The sequence below is a fragment of the Salmo salar genome, unplaced genomic scaffold (genome assembly GCF_965601325.2).
Source record: "Salmo salar unplaced genomic scaffold, fSalSal1 ptg000743l, whole genome shotgun sequence".
NCBI lineage: Eukaryota > Metazoa > Chordata > Actinopteri > Salmoniformes > Salmonidae > Salmo > Salmo salar.
In genome coordinates, this window is record NW_027675484.1 from 475,679 (window position 1) to 490,868 (window position 15,190).

At 42.1% G+C, this 15,190-nt stretch overlaps 1 protein-coding gene across 1 annotated transcript; it reads left to right on the plus strand.

Annotated features, from left to right (window-relative positions):
- The first annotated feature begins 637 nt into the window (after positions 1-637).
- On the plus strand, positions 638-3,103 carry LOC145877270 (uncharacterized). Its single transcript, XM_082972570.1, has one exon. The coding sequence runs from the start codon at positions 642-644 to the stop codon at positions 1,425-1,427; it is 786 nt and encodes a 261-aa protein (XP_082828696.1). The 5' UTR covers positions 638-641; the 3' UTR covers positions 1,428-3,103.
- The last annotated feature ends 12,087 nt before the right edge of the window (positions 3,104-15,190 follow it).

Consider the following 15,190-nt stretch of genomic DNA (forward strand, 5'->3'; position numbering starts at 1 on the left):
GGTTACTCCCCTGAGTTTCCCCCATTCACATTCAGAATACATTGTGAAAAACTAAAATCTTTTCTCACCATTTTTGCTCCTGGCAGATATACTACATCCATAACTATCGGTTTCCTCATTAGCAGGGAGGAGTTTCTACAACCAAATTGCATGTGCATCGCCCTCGTGCCGCAATTTTATTAAACACAGAAAGGGGCCTATATTGGAGACCAAAGGTCGTCTGGCACACTGCTTATAGTTTCAACAACATGAGTAACTTATTTATCGTCTTAGATGTTACTACTAATGTGAAAACAAGACAAAATATGACTGTTCTTGCTCATTTTAAGACAAATGTCAAATAATCATTACATTCATTACAGACGTCAATTGTTGTAGAACATCATGGCTACGCTGTTGGCATCACCTTTTACAGTGGATTACCGCTGTTGTTGGCTTTTAACCATCTGTCTGACTTTGTTGTTCACACAGGAGTGAGACGGGACTACCGTGGGTCCTCTGGGGAGCCTCAACAACCTCATGATGCTGACAAGGCAGAGAAGAGTCTCTCCACATTAGCACACCTCAAGAAACACCAGCAGAGATCCACAGGGAAGATAATTAACCTCTCTGACTGTGGGAAGAGATTCACCTCATCAGGCATGAAAATTCATCAGAGAATCCACACAGGAGAGAAACCTTATAGCTGTGGTCAATGTGGGAAGAGTTTTGATACATCTAGCCATCTTACTGTACACCAAAGAACACACACAGGAGAGAAACCGTATAGCTGTACTCAATGTGGGAAGAGCTTTAGTCATTCAAACAGCCTGATATCACACCAGAGAACACACACAGGAGAGAAACCTTATAGCTGTGATGAATGTGGGAATAGTTTTACAACATTGCGTAATCTGACTCTTCACCAGAGAATACACACAGGAGAGAAACCTTATTGCTGTACTCAATGTGGGAAGAGTTTTACTCAATCACCCAGCCTGATATCACACCAGAGAAACCACACAGGAGAGAAACCTTTTAACTGTGCTCAATGTGGGAAGAGTTTTACTAGGTCAACTGGCCTGATATCACACCAGAGAACACACACAGGAGAGAAATCTTATAGCTGTGATGAATGTGGGAAGAGTTTTGTTACATCTAACAGTCTGACTAAACACCGTAGAACACACACAGGAGAGAAGCTGTATAGCTGTGCTCAATGTGGGAAGAGCTTTACTGAGTCTAGCTGTCTGACTAAACACCAGAGAAAACACACAGGAGAGAAGCCTTTTAGCTGTAATCAATGTGGGAAGAGTTTTACTACGTCTAGCAAGCGGACTACACACCATATAACACATACAGGAGAAACCTCAGCTGTGATCAGTGTGACCAGAGATAATCTGATAAAATACCTCAATGAATTAATGTCAAATGTTTTAACATTGTAGAAGGAGTATTTAATGATCTCACAATGTAGAATGTTTTAATATTTATTGTAGGAGTAATTTAATGATGTCACAATGTAGAACCCTAAACGTTTGTCCCCTGTTCTATTGATTTCAACATGATATGGATATTAACCTCAGGGGGAAAATCCAGGCTCTGAATTGGAAGAGTTACTATTTATGAGATTTAACAAAAAGTGACAAACAGAAAAATAGTTGTGTTACACTTACCGCATTGGCAACCCAATTGAATCAAAATGCAACACTTCAAAATGTAGCGAGCTGTTTTCTACAAATTGTCCTCTAACCAGTGATGTACACATTATTCCCAGATTTCGTGTGGTTTTTGAGCTGTTAGTTTAACAGGACGTGCAACCTCATCTCCCCCTTTTTCGCGCAATTGATTTCAACATGATATCGATGAGTGATGACAAATAAGTGTTGTGTTCCTTTGTTTAGCGACCCCTACATTTAAATGCATCACTCCAAAATGTAGCTGACTGTCTTCTGCTGGTTGTCCTCTAATCAGTGAGGTAAAATATATCTCCCATTTCCATGTGTTTTTTTTAGTTTCAACAGCACGTACAACCTGATTTCCCCCCTAATCGATATCAGTGATTTATTGCTACTTGTCAAAACAACAGTGTTTCTGGTGCTTGTGCAGTTTATAAGGTGCTTGTTTTAAAATATCCAAGTAATATGAGTATTGTGGCAGATGTTTGTGTACATAGCACATTTTATGTTTAGGTTTTCAATATATCACAAACTGACATTGTTGCCCTGCTTTTAGAATATCAGGGTTCATTCTCAGATGTGCCAACCCAAATGTACTAGAGCATGACATTGGGGACTGGGCCCCGATCCAACAACATGCCTATCTAGTGAACCCTGAAAAGAGAGAGAAGCTCCACAGTGGTTTGCTTCCTGTCTTTAAGTTTGGTGTGGGTTTTTCTTTTGTTTGTCTCTTCTTGAGCAGATTTATTGGGTCTCATGGTGGGTGACTTTTAGGTCAGAGTTGTTGTTACTATTCAACTTTCAGAGCCCCTCCTAAAACCCCACCTGTTTAGTTGTGGTTGTTGTCAGTGACTCTTTGTTTGTTCCCTCTTCTGTTTGAGCAATTTAGATTTTTCTTGAACGTAACAACAAACAATGTAGTAAAACAAGCTTATATTTTGGGTTGGATGTTGAATCCAATTGTTAATATTTTCCTTAGAATGCTCATTAGTCTTTCAGTTGTTAGTCTTCTGTTTTTTTATCCTCATGTTTGTTGTGTACTAAATATTTCTGTTTATTTTCATAGTTTTTTTCCTGTGAAGCCATTGCTTTGCATCCATGTCTGAAATGTGCTGTATAAATAAATCTTGATTTGATTTGAACATAATGTAAAACAAATGAACCCAATGACTGACAAAAGAAGACTCTTGCCAAACCAATTTACAAATATGTGCAAAAGCAACACATTTCTTGGTCCATCTTAGTATGAAAAACGATCACTTTTCCAGCCTGCTGAAGGCGTGGTGGAGTGGTAAACACCACCCCCGGCTCTACCAGGGGCTTGAGGTGGTCTCCCACAGCTCTGCTTATGTCATGTTCTGTGGTCTTGCTGTTCCATTTCTTGACTGCCCCTGCAACACAGAAATAAACACATTTAATCATGTTAAATAAAACACTCAAAGTAATGGATATGGAGCATCTATGGCCTCAGTTACACCTGGCACCTAAATGTGACTTCTGTCATCTGATCACTCTAAGCTGCATTAGGTCTGGATGCACAAAAGTCACAATGTGCTGCATTAGGTTTAGATCTGCCAGGATGGGCATTGTGTTCGGAATTTGAGTCTGGCCACCGAATATGCATCAGCAATGTAAAGAGATGGGGTGAATGAATACATTTACACAAATTACCTTCATAATATCAAAGAACAAATGTGTGTGCCTGAGGGGAAATTAACTTTCATACAGCCAAAAGGGGTGAGAAATTACACCAATATCAGTGGACAATTTGCACTAATGTAAATAAACATGGAGGATGGAACATATTCCCTTTTGCTTACGTGATGAACCGCTAAGGGGACAAACATATTTACCATCTAAACCATGTGTGACCTCTCACCTCTCTGGCTGTAGAAGTGTTCTTCCTAACCAGTTCCTCAACAGCTCTCTGACTGAGCTCCACCCTCACTGGGTCTTCAGAGGAGAGGAAGGCTGAGGAGGGATGGAAGGATGAATGGATCAGTCAGTCAATAAAGTGTGGAGCTGCTGTGACAAAATCACTATTTTAGTAGTTCATTAAAGTAAATAAGGCTTTATGACTGCTGAATACCAACTATCAATCACTTAGATCATGTATTTCCAGGTAGAGATACATCCTTGGGACGTCCCTAGCCCATTGAAGTTGACATTTAAAATGGTTAAGGTAGGGGTTAAGGTTAGGGTTTAGGGTAGGGATGTCCCAAGGATCCCAGATAGCATTGACCATTGTGCATTCTTCTGTCTCTTTTACATAGCAGGTGATGGGTTCTGACTTCTGAACTTGAAAATATTAAATATCCTTATTATGTGAAATTGAATGAAACAATAATGTATGTTGATGCTAATATGATGTACAATATTCCATGATGTTTCTATATGATAACAATAGAGTAATATATTTAATATGATGTACAATATTCCATGATGTTTCTATATGATAACAATAGAGTAATATATTTAATATGATGTACAATATTCCATGATGTTTCTATATGATAACAATAGAGTAATATATTTAATATGTCATATATTTTTTATGACACACCCCTCACTATTGTCATTGGTTGCACTAATTGCACTGTTTGTCTACATAAGCTGGTTCAAGTATTGATGACATCACCCTGAAGAAGGCACAGTGATGCTGAAACGTTGGTAAATACCCATTCAATTGCTGGGAGTTTATACATGGAGTGTGCGACTTTATTTATTTTGATAGTTTATAGTTTATTCGCCGTTAGTCAGCACCTCCTCACAAACTATTTTTCTGGGTGTGCGCCAGCTCATGTTTTTTAACCTGTTAGGGGTAGGGGGCAGTATTTACACGGCCGGATAAAAAACGTCCCTGATTTAATCTGGTTATTACTGCTGCCCAGAAACTAGAATATGCATATAATTTCCTTTGGAGAGAAAACACCCTCAAGTTTTTAAAACTGTTTGAATGGTGTCTGTGAGTATAACAGAACTCATATGGCAGGCAAAAACCTGAGAAGATTCTGTACAGGAAGTGCCCTCTCTGACCATTCCTTGGGCTTCTTGACTCTCTTTATTGAAAACTTAGGATCTTTGCTGTAACGTGACACTTCCTACGGCTCCCATAGGCTCTCAGAACTCGGGGAAAAAGCTGAATGATGTCTTTGCAGCCCCTGGCTGAAAAACATTAGCGCCTTTGGTAAGTGGTCTATCAGAGGACAATGAGACTGAGGCGCGTGCATGAGGCGACACCATGTTTTTTATTTTCTCTCTCTTTATACTAAAACACGATTTCCCGGTCGGAATATTATCGCTTTTTTACGAGAAAAATGGCATCAAAATTGATTTTAAACAGCGGTTGACATGCTTCGAAGTACGGTAATGGAATATTTAGAAATGTTTTGTCACGAAACGCGTCGGGCGCGTCACCCTTATTTACCCTTCGGATAGTGTCTTGAACGCACGAACAAAACAGAGGATATTTGAACATAACTATGGATTATTTTGAACCAAACCAACATTTGTTATTGAAGTAGAAGTCCTGGGAGTGCATTCTGACGAAGAACAGCAAAGGTAATAGCATTTTTCTTATAGTAAATCTGACTTTGGTGAGGGCTAAACTTGGTGGGTGTCTAAATAGCTAGCCCTGTGATGCTGGGCTATCTACTCAAAATATTGCAAAATGTGCTTTCACCGAAAAGCTATTTTAAAATCGGACATAGCGAGTGCATAAAGGAATTCTGTATCTATAATTCTTAAAATAATTGTTATGTTTTTTGTGAACGTTTATCGTGAGTAATTTAGTAAATTCACAGGAAGTGTTCGGTGGGAATGCTAGTTCTGAACGTCACATGCTAATGTAAAAAGCTGGTTTTTGATATAAATATGAACTTGATTGAACAAAACATGCATGTATTGTATAACATAATGTCCTAGGATTGTCATCTGATGAAGATCATCAAAGGTTAGTGCTGCATTTAGCTGTGGTTTGGGTTTATGTGACATTATATGCTAGCTTGAAAAATGGGTGTCTGATTATTTCTGGCTGGGTACTCCGCTGACATAATCTAATGTTTTGCTTTCGTTGTAAAGCCTTTTTGAAATCGGACAGTGTGGTTAGATTAACGAGAGTCTTGTCTTTAAAATGGTGTAAAATAGTCATATGTTTGAGAAATTGAAGTAATAGCATTTCTAAGGTATTTGAATATCGCGCCACGGGATTACACTGGCTGTTGCGTAGCCCAGAGAGGTTTTTTAAGGGTAGGTAATAACACACCCGCCACGCTGATCCTCAACACAGGGGCCCCTCTGGGGTGCTGCTCAGTCTCCTCCTGTACTCCCTGTTCACTCATGACTGCACGGCCAGGCACGACTCCAACACCATCATTAAGTTTGCCCATGCCACAATAGTGGTAGGCCTGATCACCAACAACGATGAGACAGCCTATAGGGAGGAGGTCAGAGACCTGGCCGTGTGGTGCAAGGAAAACAACCTCTCCCTCAACGTGATCAAGACAAAGGAGATGATTGTGGACTACAGGAAAAGGAAGACAGCACGCCCCCATTCTCATCGACGGGGCTGTAGTGGAGCAGGTTGAGAGCTTCAAGTTCCTTGGTGTCCACATCACTAACAAACTATCATGGTCCAAGCACACCAAGATAATCGTGAAGAGGGCACGACAAAACCTATTCCTCCTCAGGAGACTGAAAAGATTTAGCATGGGTCCTCAGATCCTCAAAAGCTTCTACAGCTGCACCATCGAGAGCATCCTGACTGGTTGCATCCCTGCCTGGTATGGCAACTGCTCTGCCTCCGACCGCAAGGCACTACAGAGGGTAGTGCGTACAGCCCAGTACATCACTGGGGCCAAGCTCCCTGCCATCCAAGACCTCTTTACCAGGCGGTGTCAGAGGAAGGCCCCCCCCCCCCACTCTCTGTTATCATCTATGCATAGTCACTTTAATAACTCTACCTACATGTACATATTCACCGTCTCACCTCATACTGTATTGGAGCAGCAGCAGCTCACTGCCCAGTTCAACATCAGTTCACCGTCTCACCTCATACTGTATTGGAGCAGCAGCAGCTGACTGCCCGGTTCAACATCAGTTTACCGTCTCACCTCATACTGTATTGGAGCAGCAGCAGCTGACTGCCCAGTTCAACATCAGTTCACCGTCTCACCTCATACTGTATTGGAGCAGCAGCAGCTGACTGCCCAGTTCAACATCAGTTCAACGTCTCACCTCATACTGTATTGGAGCAGCAGCAGCTGACTTGATCGTTGATACTAATCATCATGTTTGAATCTGAGAGTAAATAGAGCCGACTACACTCTAAAAATGAAGGGTTCAACTGGAGTTGTTCTCAGATCCCCTAAGAACCGTAGGGTTCTTGGTCAATGAAAAACATCCCCAAAAGGTTCTTCAAAGAACTTGTTAGAAGGTGGGTTCATCGAGGAACCTCCGTTGTTGCTGGACTTCTTCCGGGAACTTCGCAATTACAACTGAAAACGATGGTGACAAGTTTGGATGCGACAACAGTTAAAAAGGTTAAGTTGGGTTGATGTTTGGCTCTGAATATGTCTCGAAATAATTTATTCTAATAATATTACATACTAATAATGAATAACGAAGACAATGATGGTTTTCTGTGAATATCTTCCATAACGTTACTATAGTTAATGAACGTAAATATTAGAAAGCCGGGTTTGACCGTCGGCGTTGTATGAGCTACAGTACAGTACCGTTAGCTAGCTAGCTAACGTTATGTCCTAACTAGGCACAACTAGGTTTGGATTATTTCCTCAACTATATTCTTTCCCATATATTGTATATCGTTTCTATAAAGCCAACATGGCTTTACACTCATTAACGTAAGTTTCCAATCTAGAGCAGTTCTCACTTTTGTGATAATGAACTAGCTAACGTTAGCTTCGTTAACTAACTAACTAACTAACTAACTAACTAACTAACTAACTAAGGACGGTGACCTGTCCAGACCAGATGTTACAACGTACTGAATCGTCAATGGAGGTCTTCCTCTTTATATAGCCTGCTACAGCATGCAATACTATTAACTCACAAGGGGGCATAACGTTACATGTACAATACTATCCCATTTAGGAAACGTTACATGGACAATACTATGCCATTTTGGAAACGTTACATGTATAATACTATCCCATTTTGGAAACGTTACATGTACAATACTATCCCATTTTGGAAACGTTACATGTACAATACTATCCCATTTTGGTAACATTACATGTACAATACTATCCCATTTTGGAAACATTACATGTACAATACTATCCCATTTTGGAAACATTACATGTACAATACTATCCCATTTTGGTAACATTACATGTACAATACTATCCCATTTTGGTAACATTACATGTACAATACTATCCCATTTTGGAAACATTACATGTACAATACTATCCCATTTTGGTAACATTACATGTACAATACTATCCCATTTTGGTAACATTACATGTACAATACTATCCCATTTTGGAAACATTACATGTACAATACTATCCCATTTTGGAATTGTTAGGGCTGTATGGCAGTACTGTTACTGTATGGCAGTACTGTATTGGCTAGTGCTTTCTCCAATATGTTATTCCATTTTACATTATATTATTTGTCGATGCCATTTATCTTTCAATATTTATTTAATATATATATATATATATATATATATTAATGCTTGTAAGACTATTCTTTGACACATTTTCTCTTCCTTTGAAATTGTTATAGGACAGAACATGGACACAATGCAATTGGGATCAAGAAGAAGGTACAGATATGTTGTAGGACAGCTGCATTTAAAGTGTACATTTAACCTACATAGCAGTCAATACAAACATAGAACATCACCCAAAACACAAAACAAACACTCCCTGCCACGCCCTGACCAAACTACAATAACAAATAACCCCTTTTACTGGTCAGGACGTGACAGCATCCTCCCCCCCCAAAGGTGCAGACCCCGAAATGCACCTCAAACAAAAAAAACCCACAAAAACAACCCCAAACTTAAAGGGAGGGTGGCCACCGTCAAGGACGGTTCCTGTGCTACACCCCCCCCTTCCCAATCCTCCCCCCACGGAGGTGGCTCTGGGCGTAGCTCCCATTCCGTAGACTCTAGGCTGGGGAGCGTCGCTGCAGACACCTGGCTGGGGAGCATCTCTGCCGGCTCCGGACTGTAGGCCGTCTCTGCCGGCTCCGGACTGTAGGCCGTCTCTGCCGGCTCCGGACTGTAGGCCGTCTCTGCCGGCTCCGGACTGTAGGCCGTCTCTGCAGGCTCCGGACTGTAAACTGTCGCCGGAAGCTCCGGGCGGGGAACTGTTGCCGGAAGCTCCGAACAGGGAACTATCGCCGGAAGCTCTGGACGGGGAACTGTCGCCGGAAGCTCTGGACGGGGAACTGTCGCGGGAAGCTCTGGACGGGGAACTGTCGCGGGAAGCTCTGGACGGGGAACTGTCATCGGAAGCTCTGGACGGGGAACTGTCGCCGGAAGCTCTGGACGGGGAATGCGCACTGGAGGCCTGATGCGTGGGGCTGGCTTTGGAGGCGCCAGACTAGTAACACGCACCACAGGGCTAGTGCGAGGAGCAGAAACAGGACGTACTGGACTGGGCAGGCGCACTGGAGGCCTGATGCGTGGGAATGGCTTTGGAGGCGCCGGGCTAGTGCGAGGAGCAGGAACAGGACATACTGGACTGGGCAGGCGCACTGGAGGCCTGATGCGTGGGACTGGCTTTGGAGGCGCCAGACTAGTGACACGCACCTCAGGGCTAGTGCGAGGAGCAGGAACAGGACGTACTGGGCTATGGAGGCGTACCGGAGATCTGGAGCTCAGGGCTGGCACACACCGTCCTGGCTGGATGGTCACTATAGCCCGGCACGGGCAGAGCGCTGGCACAGGGCGAACTGGGCTGTGCTGGGGAATGATGGCTGCCGTGCGTAGAGCAGGCGCAGGGTAGGCTGGACCTAGGAGACGCACTGGTGGCCAGATGTGCTGTGCCGGCGCACTTCTCCCTGGCTGAGTGCCAACTCTAGCACGGCAATGCTGAGGAGCCCGTATCGACCGCACCGGGCTATAGCTGCGCACTGGCGACACAGTGCGTAACTCAGCATAACAGGGTGCCTGCTTGATCCGTCGCTCCCCATAATAAGCACGAGGAGTTGGCTCAGGTCTCCAACCTGACTTACCCCAACTCCCTGTGTGCCCCCCCCCCCCATTTTTTGGGGGGGCTGCCTCTCAGGCTCCTGTAGCTCCCTTAATTTGTCCTCCCAGAATCATCGTTCCTCCTTCCATGTCGATCCTTCTCCCCGGTGCTCCAGTCCACGCTGCTTGGTCTTCTTGTGGTGGGTGGTTCTGTAACGGCCGTCGAAGGGAGTAGACCAAGGCGCAGCGGGTTGAGTGCTCATATTTAAATATTTATTCGAACATTTAAACAAAACAAGAAAAACGACAGCCAAACAGTACTGTCAGGTACACTAAACACTAAACAGAAAATAATCACCCACAAAACACAATGAGAAAACCCCCTACTTAAATATGGTCTCTAATCAGAGGCAACGAGATTCAGCTGCCTCCAATTAGAGACCAACCCCAAATAGTTCCAACATAGACAACCTAGATTAAACATAGAAATAGAATAACATAGAACATCACCCAAAACCCCCAAAACACACAAAACAAACACCCCCTGCCACGCCCTGACCAAACTACAATAACAAATAACCCCTTTTACTGGTCAGGACGTGAAAATACACACTAAAGCTGAAGAAATCTGTATTTAGCATCAAGTCTACAATATTGTTAGTTTACCTATGATTCATCTTTAATGTTGTTTTTATTGTACATCATTAGTTGTATTTTTTAAATGTCATGTCATGTATTCCCCTGTGGCTCAGTTGGTAGAGGATGGTGTTTGCAATGCCAGGGTTGTGGGTTTGATTCCCACGGGGGGCCAGTACAACAACAACAAAAATGCATGAAATGAAATGTATGCATTCACTACTGTAAGTCGCTCTGGATAAGAGCGTCTGCTAAATAACTAAAATGTAAAATGTAAAAAAAATGTCATGAAAAGCACTATACAAAGTAAATGTATTATGTATTATGGTCTGACATGCCTGCAGAAATGTTGCAATTTTGTAATGTGTTTTGTTTGGTAAATTGTTTTGTTAATATGAATTTACATTTGTGGTGCCACTAAATAAACAATGAATTATTTAAATCAATACTGTCAATATTGCTATTATTAATATTAAAATATGTTTTTATAATGGAGGGAGGGTGGACAGGGAGTTTAAAAAATGAACCCCAAAAGGTTATTTGAGGAACCATGATAAGGGGTTCTTCAAAGAACTTAGAGGTTCCCACAAAAGGTTCTTCAAATAACTTTTAGGGGTTCCCCCACAGTTTCAATTTGAAGAACCCCTACAGGATACTCCAGGAACCTTTACTTTTTAGAGTGTATATTGATAAAAGTCACCTTGTCCGAGAGACATTTACATAGTTATACACAGCCCAAATTGGGATGATTATTTTAGGGCGAAATAGCGGCCACAACAGACAGACCTGATATCGACCATAATTCAACATCCTTGGACGTCACGTGCTGAGTAGGTATGACCAAAGTTATTCTATTTGTCTACACTTGTAGTACATTTTTACACTATAATAAATGTTTATGATGCCACATCATCCGTTTTCAAAGGGAGTCGTTGGTTTTTAGTGGCAGTCGCTTTTGAGCTTTTTGTCTGAAAGTATTTTCTCAACTGCGATACCAACTCCAGTCAGCAGATGGCGATGTGCGTCTTTCAGGTGATTCTGCCACTGTGACGTATAATCTAGTGGACAGGACGCTTGTTCAGCATCAACAGCTAGTCAGCCACCTTGGTTCACTCTAACTTTATGGAAAAAGGTTTATTCAATAAATCTAGCAACTCCTCTCATACTGGGAAGAACCCCCCCCCCCCCCCCCCCCCCACAGGCCTTAAGGGCAGTTTTATTTCAAATGTAGTACCTGGATGGAGAAAATCCAATTAGCGTTTTATAGTTACATCGTTAGGGTAACTTAACCTAAAGTGGACACACTCCCATCAGTTTCTGAGACAACTGCCCAGACTTTGTAGACAGTTTAATAATGCTTAAAACTCATCTTTATCAAATGATCCATTAAAGATACCAACTCAAAACCTACGTTCGTCTACATATGGATTGTTTAAATTGAATCTAATTATATTCCCAGTATTACTTCATCAAATCTCTAGTAATCATTATACACGCATACAATTCATCATATTTTCATATATTCACAGAATCCATATAAAACGTAAGAAATTCTCAGGTACTCACAACAACCATTCCATTTGCTTTTTCAAGGACTCTCCAAACATACTCCCAGCAGAACAAAAAATTAACTTTTGTTTCCCGAACAATGACCATGGGATCCTCAACGGTTCTCTAACCTCCCAGAGACCACGGCAAAATCAAGCCTCCCAGGAACTATAGACCTTCCACTGCTTTCTAAAATATCATCCCGCTTATTATCCACATTTCAATCATCTGATTAAGCATATTTCTATGTTACTATCCAAACGTCAGATTAAGACTCATATCACAGTCACACAACTCTCATATCAGTCACACAACTCCCATATCACAGTCACACAACTCTCATATCACAGTCACACAACTCTCATATCACAGTCACACAACTCTCATATCACAGTCACAACTCTCATATCACAGTCACACAACTCTCATACCAGTCACACAACTCTATCACAGTCACACAACTCTCATATCACAGTCACACAATGCTATTCCCAAACATACCTAATCAATTAGTTGTTTTTCAACAATATTTTAACCTGCAGGAATATTTTCACATTTCTATCTCATGGTTAGTTCCTAGGATAATGTAAGTCATACATTTACATCTCTCAATACTTCTAAAATGGGGTCCAGGTTTAAAACAATTACAGGTGCACCTTACTATCTTATACTATATCATAAATGGTCTTAACTAGTAAACACAGATTCTAGTTTTCATCCAGTTCACACCTCCACACAGGAATACACACAGAGCCTACGAGGATTTTCTAAAATCTCCACTTTGCGTGTTTCGCTCACCTCATTCTTTTTTAAAAATTAGGTTTGAGTTGTGGTATCCACTCAGATCAAAGGTGGGTTCATCTGCTCCGTTCCCGAAGTCTCCCTGAGATCCCAAGTTAGAGGGATCCCTCGTGCACCATTTACCCAGGTCGTCAGGAGTCAGGTAATTTATCCAGGTCGTCAGGAGCCAGGTCATTTACCCAGGTCGTCAGGAGCCAGGTCATTTACCCAGGTCATCAGGAGTCAGGTCATTTACCCAGGTCATCAGGAGTCAGGTCATTTACCCAGGTCGTCAGGAGACAGGTCATTTACCCAGGTCATCAGGAGTCAGGTCATTTACCCAGGTCGTCAGGAGTCAGGTCATTTACCCAGGTCATCAGGAGCCAGGTCATTTACCCAGGTCATCAGGAGACAGGTCATTTACCCAGGTCGTCAGGAGTCAGGTCATTTACCCAGGTCATCAGGAGTCAGGTCATTTACCCAGGTCATCAGGAGTCAGGTCATTTACCCAGGTCGTCAGGAGTCAGGTCATTTACCCAGGTCATCAGGAGACAGGTCATTTACCCAGGTCGTCAGGAGTCAGGTCATTTACCCAGGTCATCAGGAGCCAGGTCATTTACCCAGGTCATCAGGAGCCAGGTCATTTACCCAGGTCATCAGGTCATTTACCCAGGTCATCAGGAGCCAGGTCATTTACCCAGGTCGTCAGGAGTCAGGTCATTGACCCAGGTCGTCAGGAGTCAGGTCAAGATTCACATCCCCATCGCCAAATGTGGAGGTTAATTTCTTTAATATCAATTGAGGAAACAAACTTATCACACAAGTCAGCGTTATTCTAAAACTAAATCTTTATTCACTTATTAATACGGGAGCAGGTCAATACAACACACATATAAAGTGAATCAATTGAGTGTTCTACGAAAATGATGGCTGGTCGACAAATCACCCCCAGATGATTCGTTGAGAGATGAATCACCCCCAGATGATTCGTTGAGAGATGAATCACCCCCAGATGATTCGTTGAGAGATGAATCAACCCCAGATGATTCGTTGAGAGCCACGATACAAAAGTACAAAGGTCTTTTACAGCCAAGATACACCCCTTTCAACCTACATGACCAACAACAGATGTATAGAACGGGTCACAAGGTTAAGATTTGTATGAAAGATACTTATAATTCTCAGCAGACAGTATCTGCTGTAAAAACAGTACTCTTTATGTAGAGACCAGGGTCTGGCCCTGAGGTCATCTCTCCCTGGTACCATATAGAACAGAAACATTAACTCATGTTCTGGAATGCAGTCTCTTTAGGTTTTATCACCCAAAAGACATTGTAAATCTCCTGTCAGTGTTTTCTCCCAGAGGCCCATCCTCAGTAGAACACACAGACACAATAGTTCTAAGAACCCTCTATTCAGTTGCATAAAACAACCATTTGATGCAATAAAAGTATTATAACAATGTTGCAGTTTTGCTCTCAGTGTCCACTGAAAGTTGACTAGTAACAACAACTGGGACCTAAAAGACACCCACCATGAGACCCACTAAATCTGCCCAAGAAGAGTAAAACAAAATAAAAACCCACACCAAACTTAAAAACAGGAAGCAAACCAAAAAGGTGGAGCAACTAAAGGTGTTGACTCTCCACATGTATCAAGACAACTGGAGCACTGGGCCAGACACTCTTAAATAGAACCTGGACCAGCTCAGGTGAAACACCTTCCCACTAACGAGATGGACAAGCCAGCACAGGTGTAACACATACTGACTAACGAGGTGACACCAATCAGTGCGCCCAACGAGCTAGACGTGCTAGACGTGCTAACGAGCTAGACGGGCTAGACGTGCTAGACGTGCTAACGAGCTAGACGGGCTAACGGGCTAGACATGCTAACGAGCTAGACGTGCTAAAGTCCAACCTCAAAACATAAATGTAAAAACCAAAGCCTGTAACACCTTAAGACAACAAATATATCCTATATTTCTTTTGGACAAGTTTGCTCACCACCAACAGAAAACAACTTCCATTTCACATTATAATCAACCACAATGATTCACCTTCTACAATATAAACATGGTGTCTACTGGCTGTCAACAATTAAAAACAAGAAAAAAACACGTATTTCTAAATAATAATATACAATAGGATTATTTGTTTCTCCTTTTTCTTTCTATAGAATCCTAAATCCCACTAGCTTCTAGAACTCTCGTCTTCCTACAACTCACTAGCTTCTAGAACTCTCGTCTTCCTAAAACTCACTAGCTTCTAGAACTCTCGTCTTTCTAAATCCCACTAGCTTCTAGAACTCTCGTCTTCCTAAAACTCACTAGCTTCTAGAACACTCATCTTCCTAAAACTCACTAGCTTCTAGAACTCTCCTCTTCCTAAAACTCACT

Coding starts and splice junctions, on each gene's coding strand:
- LOC145877270 (XM_082972570.1), top strand. CDS start 642: ATGAAAATTCATCAGAGAATCCACACAGGAGAGAAACCTTATAGCTGT.